Below are 18,928 nucleotides of genomic sequence, written 5' to 3' on the forward strand. Positions count from 1 at the left end.
CTAGTGAGACATTCACTGACTTCAGCAGGAGCAGGCTGGGACTGAAATTAAAATAGTGACAGAGAAGGATGGAAAAGAAACAAGATTGAAAAAAAACTAGCTCTGTGGTGGTTCTTGCAATAAATATTTCTCTTCAGCTTCTTGTAAATATAATAGAAGAAGAAAGAAAATACCTCATTTTCCTGGAGGAAGCCTGTGTTGTACCTAGTGCAGAAATGGATTTTTTTACGTCTAGTATTTCCCTATAATCTTTTATCCCACTAACTGTATTTAAAATCTTGTGTCCAAAGGCTGTTTTTACCCTCTCTGCTCTACTGGGCTCTGGGCAGTTCTGAGCTATTTTAATATCCACGGTGTAGGAGAGCACTGAAATCTGAGTGAGGTAAATGGTGCTGTTAAAAGGTCTTGGCAGAAGGTGTTTTAATGCAAGAAAGCTCTTCTCCTTCCCTGCCCAGTGTAGAAGGTGGATAATGGTGTTGGGTTTTTGGCAGTGTTTGGGGTGGGTTCTTTAAATGCTTCAATCTTATTGTTGAGCCACTTGCAATATGTTCCCCTTTCCTCTGCAGATAACAAGGAACTTTACCTTGCAAAGGCATTTCACAAGGCATTTCTAGAAGTTAATGAGGAAGGATCAGAAGCTGCTGCTGCCTCAGGTACCTGACTGAAAAGCAGAATTAAATCAAATGTCTGGGTATTCTGTGCTAATTAATTTTTTACAACTGATTTGCTGTACAGCCAGGAAAGCTAAATAGCAGCATGGAGACACAGCATAGCAAGTGTACAGCTTGCAGAAGAAAATTCTGCAAATCAGAAGTGTTGACATCTTTGTAACATGTTCTACCAAGAGTTTTGAGCATCCTGTGAAAAACCTCTTCTTTATTTTCTGATTGTCAGGAGAGTACAGACTGCAATTTATGTTTTCTTCATGGAGCTTGAGCATTCATCATTTTTCACCTGCTAATTGAGATAGTCAGAGGCATTTGATCCAGGAGAGTTAGAAGGAGATGAGGATGGTTTTGGCAGCTGCATTTTAATAAGCTCATGTCCAGAAACACAAGATGGGAAGTGCTGAATGCACAACCAGAGCTGTCCCCTCTTAATGCTGGGGGCTGGTGCTTGGTTTCCAGATTGTCTCATGAAAATAAGTTACATTTGTTGCCCATCATTAGGTGATTTCTGATTGCCTCCATTTACCAGTCTTTGAGGAAAGGAAGAATTGCTTGCCAGGTCTGGGTTGAATTGTGCCCAACTGTCTCTATGGACATGCTCCAGTCTTTATGAACAGTGGAGTGAAAATGTAGAAGTAAATGAAACACTAGGAATTAGTAATAATATCCTGGAGAAATCCATGCACCTCCAAATAAAAATAACAAAGGGCCAAATTCTGCCTGATTCACAGTTAATTTTACCTTCAGCTCTGCAATATTTAAAAACACCAGCCAAAAGCTGCAGGATCAGCCCATTTAATTTTTGCATATTCCCTGGTTTTTAAGGGTTCCCTTTCCCTCTCCACTGTGTAAAACAGGTCAGCAGTGCTGGTTGATGCAGTGCACTTCCCTCTGTGGCTGAGCAGGACTCACAACTCCTCGGAAGGTTCTGGATCTTAAAATTTATATGCTGCTCCCTCAGCCTGGGAAATTGCAGCACTCTGCATTGTTAATCATTCTTAAAGCCAGAATAGGCAATTACTCTGCAGTCTCTTTCCTTTTCAGTGAGTATTTTCCTGCTATTTTTGGTGTTGAGTGTGGGACTTCAGGGGCTGCACAAAGGTCTCTGCTGAAGAGCAGGAGAAGGGACAGAGCTGTTTGACAAGTTGCCTGTGTTCTGTTTCCTCTAGGAATGATTGCCATCAGCAGAATGGCAGTGCTCTATCCCCAGGTCATAGTGGACCATCCCTTCTTCTTTTTGGTCAGAAATAGAAGAACAGGTGAGAATATTGCAGACTTCTCTTGAGTTTTTCACAGCATATCCTCAAGCAGTCAAAGGAAAGTGGCACGTTTTGACCAATGGACTGGGCTTGTATTATGCATTTCCTTAGTTTGTTTTAAAATACCCAATACTGAAAGACTCGCCTTTTCCATGGCCCTGAATCCTTCTCCAGATAAAACACCAGCATCTGATACAACCCTGAAAAACACTCACAGAAAAGAAAAATCCACCATTTCTGTTGTGAGAACAGAGTGTTACTGCCCTGAGTATCCAAAATCTTTGCACTCCCTGAGAGCTTGGCTGCAGTCAGCCCAGTGAAATATGTTCCCAGTACCAAATGATTTGCATAATGGAGGGACATTACAGCTGGGAATAATTCTGTTGTGCTCTCCAAGTGCTCTGTGGCAGGTGAGGGATGAGAGCAGCACTCACCAGCAAAAGGGGCCAGGATTTAAGTAATTCCTGGGTCTGGTATTTGTAATTTGCTGTAATGATGTGGATGTGACTGGGTGATAAAACATTGCTGTGCACCCACAGGGTTTTTATGGGTCTGGTTAGGGAGAGTCGCCTGTGGGACTTCATTCCCACAAACTCCATCCCAGCTGAAAGCAGGCCAGCAAGGCAGGATACCAACTCCTAGGGGGTTTTTTAACCATAATAAAATTAAATATTATTACTGTTGTAGACACATTAGATAGAAAATCTATCTGGAGAAGGGTATCTGGCCTTTACTGCTACTCCACATCCAAAAATATCCCCAAAAAGAGAAGTTCAAATCAGGACAGAGTGGAACTTGGTCACTTTGGGACAGTTCTTAAAATTGCAGAACCTGTGTTGCATGTAGAAAGAAGAGCTGTCAGCAACTGTAGCTAAAGCCTCAAAGCTTGTTAATAATCCAGAAATCTGGCTGGAAACCTTTTGAAAAAATCCTGTTGGTTGCCCTCCCTCTCCAGACAAGCCCAAGTGCTCAGGTTTGGTCGCTGTCTTCAAACAGAGCTCCTGAGCCCTTTCCTTTTCCATGTTCTGAGACATTTGTTCCTGTAACAGTCACACAGCACTGCTCTAGAGGTTATTGTTGGTATTCATCATCTTAAATCCTCAGCTTCTCCTGCTTCTGACACCTTTCCCTCCCTCCCTCCTTTCCCACTTTCTCCACAGGTACCGTGTTATTCATGGGAAGGGTAATGCACCCCGAGGCAATGAATTCCAGTGGCCATGACTTTGAAAAGCTTTAACTGCCACCAGCTACCAAAAGGAGGAGATAAGCACATAAAGTTTGAAGTTAATATATTTAAGGTTTGCTGTGTTTTCCCCCAAGATACTGTTTCAAAACGCTTTCGGATCTAACTGTGTGCAAGTCAGTTCCCAGAGGAAAGCTTACAGTATTAAAGTAATGGTTCTGTTTCTGTCATTGTGATTGCTGTGTCCTTAAAATAAAGTTGTGTACATGTCAACAATTGTTTCTTGTTCTAGTGGGTTGTAAAGCAGAAAACTGCAAATCCATTATTTGTAATTTTTTTACAGTCCAAAGACTGACTTGATCAATGAGACAGGAGCAGAATGTGTGCAGCTCTGAGTAATGCAGATGGCAAAGCTTGGTGGGCATTTCTAGAGCTGAAGAAGCACATGTGGACACTGTGATCTCATCCTGTCCCTGGCAGAGCAGGGACATCACAGCCTGTGATGCCCTGCTTGAGCAGAGAAAATGGAACAAACTGAGCCCAGTGGATTTGATTCTTGCCTGTGGTAGACTTTGTGTGAACTCTCCCACGTGATTCTCAAGTGCTGCTTTTCTGGATGCTCCTGCATGTGACTGCCACTGACCCCCTAAGTGTTGATGCCAATAAAACCCGATCGCATGAATATTTGAGACCTGTCAGTGTAGAAAGCTCTGTGTGTGACTGAAGTAAAGGAGTTCACTAGTAATGCCATTTGTGTGGACATATTTTTTCTCCCCCACAGCAGTTCTACTCTTCAATATCTCATTTCAGGGCTCTAGAATGTTGTTTCTCAAAAAAACAAAAAAAAAAACAAAAAAAAAAACCAAAAAAAAACAAAAAAACAACCCTGACTTAAAATTGTCTAAAAATGTTCAGTTCATAAATAAATATCTAAAGGAACAACATCATCCTTTTCATTTCCTAACGTTTTCTTGAGAACAGACTGACAGAGAGGAGAATGACACCTGGCACAAGGAAATATTAAATATTAGCAGGGCAATTAGTTGCTGTTTCCATTTGGAAGAGGGGGAGCAGTACCCACTGTCAGCAGAGAGACATAAAATTATTTCCTTCCTCATTGTGCAAAACACAGAACAGAGGTTATTAAAAAGGTGAGAGAGAATAGGAGAAAAGGAGGGAGGAGCTCTTTTGAAACAGATCATAAATACAAACCTTTGGATAATAAATGGGTTTTTCTCAGTTGATAGGAGTTTTCTCTTTGGAATTCTATGGGAACAAATGCATTTTGGCTGAAGTGCAGTTATAGGCTTCCCTGGCAATCACTCACTTCAGAGCAGCAGAGATACTGCTCCCAAAGTTATTCCTGCAAGGAGAACTTCCAAAATCTGACCCATTGTTCACTCTTCCTCTACTGCTGGTGCAGCTCCTGCAGGTCAGACCAGGACGTGAGGGATGTTCTCTGTGCAGGCTGGGAATGCTCCCTTGGAAAAAAGCTTTTGAACACATTTCCAGCCCTGCCTCCTTGAATGGTTTCACAAATGGGGTTCCTAAGCGTGTTGCTGGTGCTTGTTACCTTGCTGTATTATAGTCTGGACTTGGTAAGACAGCTTTTGTATTCAAATTTAGATGAAAATGGTAATTTTTGCTTTGTGTAGCTGAAAGTGTTATGCTGGGGAGGGAAGGGGAGTGCTGCTCAGAGGGAACAGGGGCTAATTTTACCAAGACAAGAACTGCCTCACTGCAGGTAAAATGAGCTTTGGTGTGGGTTACACAAGGGCTGCTTCTTCACATTTAAATAACTCTGTGGACATCCCCTCATGTCTGCAAACATCACCATGTGCTGAGGATCTCCTGTGGGTTATCTTAGGGGAAACTGTTCTTTAAGCTTTTGAACATTTTTAACATTTTTTTCAGGCTATTTTTGTGGCGTTCACTCAGACTGAGATGGACATGAGAAACCTTCAGTCGTGTTTATTTTCAGTCATTCAAAAGTTCTTCCTGATCAATTTTGCCTTTTCTTTGTATCAGTTCCTTGCAACATGTATTCCTTACTAAGGGAAGGGTTGAAAACAGATTTGAGCTGAAGCTTTGAATTTTGGAAGGACAGCTGCCAGGCAGAAGTGTTTATAGAGGATATCAGGCAAATGCACTGAATGCCCCTGCAGCTGGATTGAGCAAAAGTACAATGGAGTGATGCAGAATGACAAATCCCAAATCAAATTCCCTGGATTGCCTGAATGGGCACAAAGGAGAACCAGCAGGAATAGAAATGCAAACACTTGTGATTTCACTTGCTGCTCTCCCAGGAACTACAGATGCAAAATAACCTTTTTTTCTGTTTCTTGAAAATTGAGAATTTCCTTGTTTGCAACAACATGAACTGATTTATTTCCATAGTTCTTAGTAGTAATTATATCTTAAATATTGTTGCCAGTTCATAGGTATATGGATGCTGTTCCATGATGGTTTTTACTCCAGATTTTGTATAATGTTACCTTCAAAGATGCCACTGCTTTTTCACTACAAAATTAGCAAAATCATTTTGGTTTTTTTTTAACGTCTTTTTTTTGGTAGGGGGAATTTGTCAGCTGTAGCTCATCCATGAGTTTAGGTGTGTGGCCTTCAATTGAAAACTGTTTTGTGCTGGAGGTTTTATCAGCAAACAAATCACTGGCACTCCTGTAGTTGTGCTGAGGGAGTGACCCACGGTGTGGCAGTGCTGCGGTCCTGCTGGCTGCAGCTGGCTTGAAGCCTGAGGTGCAGTTGCCTGATGGGATCCTCTTCTCTTCCCTGCACAGTACTGGAGCCCAGGTGGGAACGCTTTCCAGAGCTGCTCTTGGAAAGGTTTTCCCCAAGAATCCCTTCAGCAGCAGTGCTACTACTGAAAATGGATTTATTTGGCTGCCGGGATCCCATTTGTGTGTGACCTTGAGCACCTGAGGGGTTTTGTAGAGTGTATTCAACCAAAATTTTCCAATTTGTGTCAATTAGAATGGGTTTGTTGCTGTTTGAGCACGCATTTTCATTCTCCTTCCACAAGCCCTGATAGTGGCAGAGTGAACTTTTGTGTGGGAATCAAGGACATGAGATTCCTCAAAGAAACAAGACCTTGGTGTTACACCAGAGACAAACCCAAACTTAGTCAAGGCTTTTTTGGCTAATTTTTATTTGTCACTGGTGGACAAAGGAAGAAACCACAAGATGTCACTCTATCCTAAGGAGCTGAGAAGGACTTTCCTTTTGACAGGAATCCTGTGGGAGTGTTGCAAAGCTGGATATCCTGAAGAGAGCTCAAGCACAGGTAGATCTCAGCACAGTTAATGAGAGACGCTGAGTTTGGAGCATCATCAGCCCCAGGTTCCTGGGATTGATAATCGCAGAGGGGGGGAACAAACCCGCAGACACCTGCTGTGTGCTGCAATCCTCACTCTGCTCCATGATGAGGGATTGCTGGAGGGAGTTCATTGCTCCCAGGGGGATTTTTGTCCTGCATGATGCCTGGTGTGCTAGGTGTGGGGTGGAATGGCAGGCATGTTGCTATTGGACACGAGTACACTGAAGCTTGGTGAGTTCGAGAGAGAAGAAGAGCCACTTTTATTTCTGACCTCGCAATGTATAGAATTCCAAGAGTGACAGTGGGTTGGAGGGTGAAATTGCCACCTTTCCAAGCACACTGGTCAAACCAACAGTCCATCAGTTCTCTCCTCCCACAAAGAAGAATGCAAAGCAATCATTATTTACATGAACAGTGCGTGAGAACTCCTGTAGAAATATGTAAACATTATCAGAACGCTAAGTAAGTTTTATGAGAACTTTAAGACTTTTTAAATAACTATAAAAGAAAACTTAACACTTTTAAAAATCAGGGCAATACCGGAATGGGTTGTTCTTTAACCTGTCCCCTTGAACAGCCCCAGAGCTGTGCTGGGGTTATTTCCGAGAGCCACTGCTGCAACAGGACCCAGAATTTCTTTTCTACAAGAGGGAAATAACTGGGATTGACTCACTGACTTGATTGTCTCTTAAATTTCCCCCTCCCCTCTCTGCCTTACACAGTCCCTGGGATTCCTGCACCAGCAGATTCCCTGGCACAGTGAGGTCCCACCACTGTCAGAGCTTCTCCCTGCCTGGGAAGGAGGCAATACTGTTCCTCGAATAACAAATGGTTTTTACCAGCTCATTCTTGAGTTGTTCCCGTCCCTTTTATTGGGCAAAATGCTAGCTTTTGTCCGTGCAGTGGAAAAGAGGAGTGCATGGACTAGAAAGAGATGGACGAGCCATCCCGAGCCCTGTGGCAGGCAGCAGGAAAGCAGTGCCTTGGTAACTCAGGTGGCAGCAGCAAGGAGCTGCCTTCCCTCGTGAGCTGCTCTGCATCCCCTGGCACAGCTGCGGAGGAGCTGTGGGTTAATTTAGCTCGGGAAACTGGATTTCTCGAGGGTCTGGATCAGGCTGCTGCAGGTCCGGGGCTCCAGACAGACAGACAGACAGACGAAGGCTCCAGCTGCTTGCTGGGACCTCTGGTAGCTGCCTCAGCAGCTTCTGGGGGCTTCCAGCTGGGCCAGCTGAGGGCTGTGGAACGAAGTTCCACATGAGAAACCATGTTCCACATGAGAAACCATCCTCAATGCACATGGGTGATACTCTGAAACTCATTAACACTCTGTGTCTGTGGCCCCCTCCACAAGGCCTTCTCAAATGGCATTCCTTCTATACAGCACTGCCTTCAGCAGCATCCACGGGAAGATTTTTCTCCTTTTACAGCACTAATGAGAAGCTCAAGTCATGGGCCAGCTGCTGTGGGCATGAGGCAAGCTGAATGAAAAGCTGTGGAAAATTGTGGCAGGCACATTCTTCTCTCTCTCAGGATTTTTTCATAGAGGAGGACAGAGAGAAGAAAGAGAAAACAATTTCTATTTCTGCTCCTTGTTTCCCCATGTGGAATGAGAATTGTTTACCTGGGGTGATTGCTTCGTTGGGTTCTGGTGAGGATTGTTGGAGCTGATGGCCAATCCAACCCACCTGTGGCTGCACTCAGAGAGGGTCAGGAGTTGTGAGTTAGATATGGGAGTTAGAACAAGTAGGTTTGTAGTGTCAGTATCTCCTTTAAATAGAATATTAATGTGTTATAGCATTGTTCTGATAAAGAAAGCATTCATCCTCCTGAGCTGAAGTCACACATCAGCAGTTCTCCCCAGCGGGTTCCCCTGCATTCACAGCGGGCAGAAGTGAGGGAGTGCAATGCAGCTGGAATTGCAGCTTGCAGACAGCAGCACGGTGCAGCACCCGGGGCTGGGGCTGTGAAGGATCCAGGCTCAGCCGGACACTCTGCCAGGCAGCTCATGGAGAAAGGTGGAACAGATGAATGTGTGAGCCCAGATACAGATATTGATTGTAAAATTCTGGGTGTGCTAGGAGCTGGCTGAGGAAAGAATTGGAATTGTTCCTGCAGCTCTGGAACTGAGCCCATTGCCTGGGTTTTTATCTTTTCAGCCACACTGCATCACAACAGCAATGATGTCTCAGATATGACCCAGGTTTGCTGATAACAAGGTGTTTTATTGGCTCTCATAAACACACATCCTCCCTGGGGAAGAGTGATCTTTTTGGACATGCTGAGGGAAAATTCCTACAGAAAAATGATTCTGTGTTTGTGCAGACATGCTTTTAAGTAAGGAAGGGAAAAGATACAGAGGAAAACTGGGTTGTGTCTAAATCATGGTGTTAATGTTCTCATTAAGGGATTGGAATTGCCCGTGGAAAAAGATGAGCTTCAACCTTTCCTTCAAGTATTCTAATGCTACCAAAAGAGTTTGGAGCCAGTCACAGTTTTTCACTCTATTTACTCTTTGTTAAAAGTCATGTTTTGAACCAAAGCTGGAATCCTTGCAGGTGGTAACTGGGTGATAATTTTGCCTGAACAGAGTGAATGAAATATGTTAAAACTTGATAAGAAATTAAAGATATCAGGAAGATCGCCCTGGGACCTGTAAGGATCGTGCTCTGGGCAATGCCAAATCGCACTGGTCACCAGCAGTGTGGCACAAAAAGTCTGTTTATCTGGGGCTTTTGTCACTGTCAGTGTATTTTGAAAATGCATGTTTCTAAAGGCAACAGCCAAAAAGTCAGCAAAGCTTAACACAGGAATAATAACATTTCTGGAGTTTGTTACAAGACAAATACTGGTCTCAAAACTCTTTGTCTCCGCTGGGAAATGTTCTCCTTGGGTCGGGCTGCAGCTTGGACTCAGCAGTGTGCAGTGGCAGCCTGTCCTTTTGCAGGAGCAGGACTGTGTAAAGCTCTCCTGCCAGCTCCAAACCAAGGATGTGTTCATCAGCTGAGCTGCTTTTGGCAGGACACCTGGAATGAGCTCAGCTTCCAGGTCTGTTCCAACCCAAACCATTCTGAGATTCTGTGATTCTATTAAAGCCCTCAGCAAAATCCAGAGAGGTAAAAGAGGCCAGTTCTGCTGCTGCTGCTGCCTGGTTTTCATCTGTCTGCATCGATTTTTCCTTCACAGGATTTTCTCCTTGGGCTATACAAAAGGAAATTCGGAGACAGTGTGCTCCAGTTTATAAGCTCACTTTGGATTTTTTGATCAGAAATCATTTGTGAATCGCCCCAGTATTTCAGAGCCAGTCCTACTGCTGCAGTCCCATGAGGAGCAAGGTGACCAGGCTGACTGGAGTGATTGAATTCTTTTATTTTCCAGTGTCATTCCACATTTAATGTGCATATACTTACAGATAAAAGTGTTCTGAGGAGGTGAGATCTTAATTACTGAGCTTTTGAGTTTGGAACCATGAGAACAGCCTTGTGTCAGCCTTACAGAAAGGCAGGGACATCACCAGCTCTGGTGAGCACATCCAGGCACATCATCCTGAGGGAGAGCTGCAGTGAGCTCTGGACAGGAATTAGGGAATGTCTGCTTCCATAACCTTAAATGCTTCAATCAAGCAGACAATCTTGTAGTGTCAGAGCAAAGAGCATCACCAGAAAAAGCTACATTGTCATCTGCAGCCTGCTCCAAATCCCTTTGTGGTCCATCATAAAAGGATTGCCACTACTTCAGGCAGCTCTGGGCCCTGTGCAGGTTTCTCTCAGGCCATGCCCTGAAGCCAGAGTTCGAAGAACTGGCTGGGAACTGACTCACCTGGAGGTTTTTGTGACTGGAAAAATGTTGTCAAATTTGTCCAATTTTGCCCAATTTGCAAAAATTAGTTTAGGACACTTACATGAAAATATGAAATGGGCTTCTAATCACAGTGTTTCTACAGAAAAAAAAAAGGTGAAGACTGTACACATGAAAGACGTAGAATTTAGAAAATTGCATTTTGTCTGCGTACACATGCACTCATTAAATGTGGATGTATTGTGGGAACCACAAATCCTGTTACTATTTTGCTATTAAAAGTAAGCAAAACCTAAGCTATTACTGCATGAAACCGTGAGCTAATTCAAAGTAATGAAGCCACTCTGTCCCTCTTGCTTTAGAGGCTGGAGGGCTTTTCCTTGGTGCAGGATGCCTGTAAGGGAATAAAAAGGTTCTTTCCCCCCTCCCTTTCTCAGTCACTGCCTTGGCTGGGCTCCTCTCTTTCAGTGCCCCAAGTTAAGTGAGGAATTCTGGCCTCTTGAAACTGATGGCAGCAAATTCCTCTGCCTGCAGCCACTGCACAGGGAATGCAGCAAGTTAATGGGAGCGGACAGATGGAGGCAGAGGGCCCTGGGGAACAAAGGGGTCTCAGGGTTTAACACTGGGGCAGTGGCAAAGCTCCCCAGCCACTGGCAACACCCAGGGCCCTGAAGAGGAGCCACAACCCCTGTGGGAGGAGCTGGCACAGCTCTCCTGGTCCAATTCCTCCTGGTAGAACTGCTTTGGTATTACTTTGTAGACAGAACAACTTTCTGGTAGATTTATTGGCAGTGCACTAAGTGTCTTGAGCACAAGTTAATTCAGGCTCTCTTAGCCTTGATAACACTTGCTTAAAATATGCTTCCTCCTATGGATGACAAGAGTACAGAGATTGTATTTTGATAGTTCCAAGAGAAGCGGCTTCCAAAAAGCAACATAGAAAGGCTATTTTTCAGAAGGGCCATTAACCAGCTGGCAGCCTGTTTTGCACCCTTCATGGCAAGCATGATAATCTGAACAGCATTCAGGAGCAAGGCTGATCAAAGTCTTTGCTGTTTTCCCAGGAAATGCACCCTGATGGCTCCACAGAGAAAGGTTTTCAAGTGGAAAAGTTGTTTTACATTTCTATCTCCCTCAGTGCTGCAAAGCCTGCCTTATTTTTTAGGGTTTCTGTACAAAGCCCTTTTTTTTTTTTTTCACTAGAGCTCGGGGGGTATTAATTTTGCAAGTGTGTTCACATTCAGCACAGACATCTGAAGACACCATCTGATAAAGCAGGGGGTATCTGTGACAGCCCTGAGCTTTTGTGTGTCACTTCAGCTGCTGTAACACTATCTAAACCTGCACAGACACAGCAGCCAAGGCTCACTCCTACCCCACACAGCTGGCAGAGCAGATAAAATCAGTATTTATTCCTGCTCACAATCTCAGCACCTTGCTGTTGAAATTTTGCTTCAGTGCGGAAAGGGAAATGCTCTTTTCCCAGCTGGGCACATCTGGGAGCCCAAGGGAGGTGCTGGAGGTGCTGAGAACACATGCTCATGTTGTGAGGGTGGTTCTCTTGTGTCCTCCCCCAGCCCCTGCAATGCCTGGCTGGAATCTGGCACGATCCAGGTTTTGCCTGCCTTTCCTTCCCGTGGCAGGGCACTGCAGAGGGGAGGGGGTGTGGGTGTGGGGTGCAGCTGGGGCACTGCCAGGGCTCAGAACTGGGCCCTGCTCTGCCCCTGTGGCTGCTTCCCAAGGGACCCATTCCTCAGAGAACAGCATGGAACAGGGAGGGGACTGATGCCCTGGTGGCAGGAATGGGAGAACCCAGGAGTGGGAAAATCCAGGAGCGTCAGAACCCAGGAGTGGGAAAATCCAGGAGTGTCAGAACCCAGGAGTGGGAGAACCCAGGAGTGTGAGAACCCAGGAGTGGGAAAATCCAGGAGTGTCAGAACCCAGGAGTGGGAGAACCCAGGAGTGTGAGAACCCAGGAGTGGGAAAATCCAGGAATGGGAGAACCCAGGAGTGGGAGAACCCAGGAGTGTCAGAACCCAGGAGTGTGAGAACCCAGGAGTGAGAGAACCCAGGAGTGTCAGAACCCAGGAGTGGGAAAATCCAGGAGTGTCAGAACCCAGGAGTGGGACAATCCAGGAGTGGGAGAATCCAGGAATGGAAGAACCCAGGAGTGTGAGAACCCAGGAGTGGGAGAATCCAGGAATGGGAGAACCCAGGAGTGGGAAAATCCAGGAGTGTCAGAACCCAGGAGTGTGAGAACCCAGGAGTGAGAGAACCCAGGAGTGTCAGAACCCAGGAGTGGGAAAATCCAGGAGTGTCAGAACCCAGGAGTGGGACAATCCAGGAGTGGGAGAATCCAGGAGTGGGAGAATCCAGGAATGGGAGAGCCCAGGAATGGGAGAGCCCAGGAGTGGGAGAATCCCCTCTGCTCTGGCTCTGGGCTGAGGTCCCTGCTCTCATACGCTCCCATGATGTCTCTCTAATGCTGAAAATGGGAACAATATGATGCTGTAAATTGCTGACTGTAAAACAAGATTAAGGCTGATGTGCAGAACATCAACCTGCTGGCCAAATCACCCACTGGCCAAATCACCCCCTGGCCTGCTCGGGCCAAAGTGGCAGCAGATTTATGTGACAGGAAAGTCCAGTGAACAACCAGAGCATTTCTAAACAAGCTGACAAATCTGCAGCACTTGGGAGCAGCAGCTGATGCTCCCTCAGAGATGTAACACGACTGCTATAATCACAGAAATAGATTTAATTCTGTTTATTTAAACCAGCCCCGTGTTTTGCTGTGAGCATTCATCATCTGGTGTCACTGAGCGGAGTAGGAAATGTCACCCTTTGAGTCCCATCCCCAGCCACTCTGTTGGCAGTGCTCTGGCTGTACTCCACAGCTGGAGAAAAAAGGGCTTCATGCCTTGCTGGCTGTGGAGCAAACACGCTCTTGCAGCTTCATTTTGTATTCAGCAGCTCTGCGAAGCAGCGAAGGCAGCATGAAAAATGAGGAGGAGCACGACTGAAGCTCAGCTGCTGATGTTTCACAACTCAACTGCACAAAATATGAGGGCTGAAAGGAGACTTTGAAGTACGGGTATCAGCAGAAATATTAAACTGTCCTAATCAAGAAAAGAACACCTGGCCACTCAGTCATTTAATAAATGAAGACAGGGCTCTCTCCTTCTCCCAGTGCAAGGCAAAAAGAAAATTCGCATTTCCCAAGTGGGAATGCAGCATGGAGCTGGCAGCCAAGTGAAGCAGCTGAAAGATGGTGTGGTTAATGGTTGAGACTGGTTCAGTGACCGGGCAGGCCTGGGACTGGAGAATACTGTGGCACCAGGTAGTTTAACAGCACCTTCACAGCCCCTCTAGGCCAGCAGTGGGCTCGGAGCCTCTTTGAAGCCCAAAGGTCAGGATGGATGTGAAGTGTGTGGGGTTTAATCCTTTTTATTTTCCCTTAAAAAAAAGCTGCTTCTCCTGTCACCTCGTCTGTGTTAAAGCAAAAACGTGAGGTGGGGAATGAGCTCTGGAAAACAGAGCTCTGTCTGCAGAGGGGATTTTGGGCTGAAAAGGGCTGAAGCAGAGCGAGGCACTGGGTGAAGTCATTGCACTTCCAGCCCGTGGGTTGCCTTCCCTGGGCCCTGACTGAATCCCAGGAAAACCTGGTGCACGTGGATGGAGCCCTGCCCTTCTCAGGGGTTCCAGACTGGGCTCTGGGAAGCCCCAGCAGCAGCTCTGGTGCCCTGCAGTGCCAGCACCAGTGTGCCAAGCCAGCAGAGTGGAGAGCAAGGGCGAGGTAAATCATTCAGAGGAAGCTGCTTCAAGGTCTCCTTGGCTTTTGAACGTATCCGAGTCCAGAGTCCCTTCTCCACTGAAGCCAGCAGACCTGATTTAAAATAGAGATTTCTAGCTGTGCCTTGTGGGTGGAAAACACCTGTAGCTGAGAAATCCCCTGCTTTGCAGGTGCAGCCCCTCAGCTGCGGGACAAAGCGGTGGAAAATTGTGGCAGGCACATTCTTCTCTCTCTCTCAGGATTTTTTCAAAGAGGAGCACAGAGGAAAGAAAGAGAAAACAATTTCTATTTCTGCTCCTTGCTTTTCCCATGTGGAATGTGCCTGGAGAATTGTTCACCTGGGGTGATTGCTTGGTTGGGTTCTGGTGAGGATTGTTGGAGCTGGTGGCCAATCCAACCCACCTGTGGCTGCACTCAGAGAGGGTCAGGAGTTGTGAGTTAGATATGGTAGAACAAGTAGGTTTGTAGTTTTAGTATCTCCTGTAAATAGTATATTAATGTGTTATAGCATAGTTATAATAAAGAAAGCATTCATCCTCCTGAGCTGGAGTCACACATCAGCATTTCTTCCCACCGGGTTCACCTGCACTTACAATAGAGAATCATCCAGGAATGGCTCAGCTCCCCCAGCAGTGCTGGGAGGAGAACGTGGTGTAGCCCTCAGGACACAAGGATGTGATACAGCAAATGCAGTCCCTGACGTTGAGCAGGAACACATTTTCATTATGTTTAATTTCTTTTGGCAGGCCGTGCCAGCTCCTAACTTTAAATGCAGGGATTGTGGACAGCTACAGCGGGTCTGTCTCCTGCCCAGGAAAGAAGCACTGGAGAGGAGCAAGGCTCATTCTTTTTTTATGTAGCACAAGGCTGCCATTTGCTCAAAATGAAAGCAGGTGGGAGTAAATTATTTGGATTTCCTGATAAAAGCTGCATGAACACAACACCTTTAATAAAAACACTTGATTCTTCTCATCATGCTCCTCTCCTCTTTTCCCCATGATCACAGGAGGCCCTGCTTGCTGCTTTCAGCTAGAGAACATCTTTGTTATTCTTGTAGGCAGTGAATAACCAGGCATTCATTTGAACTTAATTTTTTTTGGCAATAAGACTCGGGGAAATAATAGGGATAAAAAAATGGGAGATGTCAGGAACAAGCTCTGCCTGTAAATACACGTTCAGGGTTCTCAGTTCCTTCTTTGACTGGAATGGGGACAGGGAGCTTTGAACTCTAGACAACTGAGTTATGTTTGTCATTCAACTGCATTGTTTTTCCATGTCTTCCTGTCCTTTCCCTCCTTTCTAAGCTCCTGTAGAGCTGGGTACTCTTTACCACCTTGGCCCAGCAATACAATTATTTTCCCATCCCATACTTAAAGAGATTATGTCTATTTGTCTCAAACATCTCATCTATGACAGCCTGGCAAAGCCACTTTAATAAAGAAGTGCTCTGGTGACTCCCAAGTATTCCCACATTTGCAAGATCTGATTTTCTGGAAGGCAGGGGTTTGATGGATGAAATAAACCATTTTTTTCCAATACATTTCAGGTAATCAATTAAAAAAAAAAAGGCAACATAACTCTTTAGCAGCTGGCAGCAGTTTCAGATAAACACAAGAAAATGATGGAAGTGTAATGGCATCTGCAATGGTGAAATTTAAAGGAGAATAACCAGAGATGCTGCTTCCCATGACACAGGGGAAAAGGAGGTTTACTAGGCTGCAACAGGAAATTGTCTATCAAAATGAATTTAGAATGATTTTCATGTGATTAAAATTACCTGATGAGACTTATGTTTGATAAGTTAGGAAGTACTTAATGAATCTTGTACTCCATGGGGAATTATTAAAAATTAACTCATGAAAAGATGAAACATGAGATCCATGACAAAGACGTGGATGGAGGAAATGAGACTGGCCCTGGGTGGTTCCATCAAATGCCTGATTTGTTTGTTCTGGCAGCTTCGGGTAAGATGTTTTAAATGTTGAGGATTGCACAGGAATGGCAGCTGGGGGAGTGGAGAGTGACAGGAAGCTCATGAAAATGGGTGGCAGTTTGTCCCTGAGCTCCAGTGAGCCCCAAAGCATGGCCTGTGTGAGCTGCATTCTCTTTGGGGAGATCTGGCAGGTCCCTCTGGGGTTTTCCACATTCACGCACGGGTTTGGTTCTGCTCCGGCTGAATTCCCTTGCTCCTGAGGGCTACGAGGTTAATCAGGATCTTATGTGCATCTGTGGGTTAGGGATGCGGTGACTTCATTCAATACAAAAGCCATGCTTTAAGGTAAAAGGGAAAATATACCTCATTTCAGTGAGGTAAATAATGGGAGAAATCTTCAACCAGGAGTGTTGTGTGCCACCAACTCCACTTAGGATACAATTATGTTTTCTCTTTCATACAGGCAAATGAAGAGGCAGTGAGTTGTGTCCATTATTTCTTTTGAAAAGAAAGTTTTGAGAAACAAAAATCTTGAAATGTTACTTATTTGCAGTCTTTCCTCAGTGTCAGATTCATCCAGAAATTGTCGACTTTCTTTATTTTTAAAAAAAGGCAGATTTGATACTGGAATAGACCTCTCCTAAACCAAACAGAAATGCTTTCTTCATTTAATAATCATCTTTTCTTATAGCTTCATCCAAAGACCACTAAATCAAGGAAGGGCTCACTCTTCAGTGCCAGGCATTGTCATTATGACTTGCAAGCCCATTGTTTTTCCAGAAGAGAGAACCAAATTTCAGTCCTTGTTGCTTGGTTACAGCCCCTCCAACCCTCTTGGAATCCATGGGTTTGTAGCACCTCAGAAAAGCAGACATATATAGTTCTCACTTCAATTATTTATGCAGCTAGCTGTTGATTCCTTTTTGTCTGGTGACCCCGACAAAATGTTTCACTAACTCTGCTCTCCTCCTGTCCCAGGCTTTATTCTGTTGTCCTTGGCTTTTCCCTGGGAATGCTCTCCAAGTGGGAATCAAATACTTTCCTGGAATCCTGAATGGGCAGGACAGAAAGGAAGGTGTTGCCTGGGTAACTCAGCAAAATAACCAGTTAATTTGAGTGAGTGTGCCTGCTTGTCTGCCGGGGCACAGCTGAGCATTTGGGCATCAAAAGTGTGCTCCTTTTCTAGGGCCACACACAGCACACCACTGAAATACCCCAAGAAATTCTCTCTTTCTAGCTGACTCATCCAACATGAATGCCCTGGATTCCTGGATATGTCCAAACCAGGTAAGATCAACAAAAGTTAACTTTCTGCTGGTGCTGAAGTGTTCTTATGTGTTTAGGTCTGATTTTACTAGTGGCATCGACCTAATGGTTTGATATCACCAATTTGTATGAAGTTAGCACCAAAAAAAAAAAGGATTTTACATAAAGAACATGAAATTTTGTCAACAATCTGATTTATCCCTGAATCAGAAAAGTGCTATAAAAGAGAAATTTCTTTAAAGTATTCTTTAATGACGATGAACAAAATGTCAGCTCAGAAAGTCAGCCAGTACATGCAGACTTTAAAGCCAGACTGTTCATCCAGTCTGGCCTTAACGAAGTCAGTGGCTGGGAATCCTGTGTGAATGCTGACCCTGGGCACGGGAACAGAATTTCTGCTCCCACAGTGCCAGGATTTCATGGTCTGAGCATCTCAGTTATTTCTGTACAAAAGGAGGAGGGATAAAATTATTTCCTTTCTTCCTACTCTTTGTCTGTCTGCTCTGTTCAATTAAAGCACAAACCCTCTGGAGCAAACTCTGTTTTCCTGACTTTCTGTGGTGCCCAGAACAACAGGGCCTCTGGTGGCCTACAGCAGTGAGAATAATTGGGATTGTTTCTGTCGTTAATCAGACCTCAGGATGTGCTGGATTCTGCCCAGTTCCTACAGATTTCATGGACATGCAGAGAAGAATCCAATGGGATAAAAAAGGATGTGAGAGTCACAGGGTTGAGACCGATGCCCACCCTGTATTTACCCAATTCAAAGACAAAATTACTGGTCAAAATTAGATAAAGTGGGAAAAAAAAAGATTTCTTTCTTGCAGAGCAGGGTCACACTGCTGAATTTCTTGTCAGAAGCACATTTTTATGGGCAGGTTGTAAAGACCTGAAAAATAGTGTTTATAATGGAAAGGCCGACACCATGTAAAATATGTCGTTCCTCTGAAATAGCACAGAGATAATTTTTCATGGGCTTTATGAGGAATGCCTTTGCCATAAAAGATCTGAAGCCCATTAGCCTGTGCTGGGGACCAATACCTTTCATTTTATAGACAGAGGAAAAACGGGAAGTAGAAAGGCCCCAAATTACAATCTTGTTTGATTTAGACATTAATTTCTTTATCCTTAGCAGACAGAGGAATGATTCGCTCAAGTGACCTGATGAATCTCTTAATACCCTGCCCTCACTCACCCCGTAATAAACTCAGTTCTTAGCACATGAAGTTTTAATGAAAGCTGTGTGGAATGACTACTTTGTTAAATTTCACATAATGATCTGTCAATTCAACATTTGGAACCACGGAATGCCTGTGCATGGAGCTCAAATTCTCTAATTGCCATTATTCCCTTCTGCTTTGCTGGCATGGTGAAATTTGCCAGCAGAATTTCTAAGAGAAGGTTTTGGAGCTTTCAGTAACCATTAGGGAAAGCACAGACCTTTCTGTACAGAAAGACCTTATAATGATCAGCCTTTGCAATGACCTAAAAGAGAAAAGAGAAATGTGAAGGAAAAGGAGGATAAGGAGTAATTTTTCTGTCAAGAAGCTGAAAGGTAGAAGTCTAAACCACAGAGGTTTTGACTATATGGCATTTCCAATTGAATATCCCAGGGCAGAGGGGATTGTGTACTTTTTCCACATTGATTTTAATCTATTTATCCCCCTTTTTTTCAGGACAGAGCCCAGGAGCTCAAG

At 44.7% G+C, this 18,928-nt stretch overlaps 1 protein-coding gene across 1 annotated transcript in view; it reads left to right on the forward strand.

The window, feature by feature from the left end:
• Positions 1-3,855, forward strand: part of SERPINI1 (serpin family I member 1) — a 45,324-nt gene extending 41,469 nt beyond the window's left edge. Inside the window, exons 7-9 of the mRNA XM_068200221.1 lie at positions 567-653; positions 1,838-1,927; positions 3,088-3,855. Of these exons, the coding sequence (XP_068056322.1) occupies positions 567-653; positions 1,838-1,927; positions 3,088-3,164 (254 nt within the window). The 3' untranslated portion in view covers positions 3,165-3,855. The remainder of the gene's footprint in view (positions 1-566; positions 654-1,837; positions 1,928-3,087) is intronic.
• The last annotated feature ends 15,073 nt before the right edge of the window (positions 3,856-18,928 follow it).

This window comes from Anomalospiza imberbis, chromosome 10 (genome assembly GCF_031753505.1).
Source record: "Anomalospiza imberbis isolate Cuckoo-Finch-1a 21T00152 chromosome 10, ASM3175350v1, whole genome shotgun sequence".
Classification (NCBI taxonomy): domain Eukaryota; kingdom Metazoa; phylum Chordata; class Aves; order Passeriformes; family Viduidae; genus Anomalospiza; species Anomalospiza imberbis.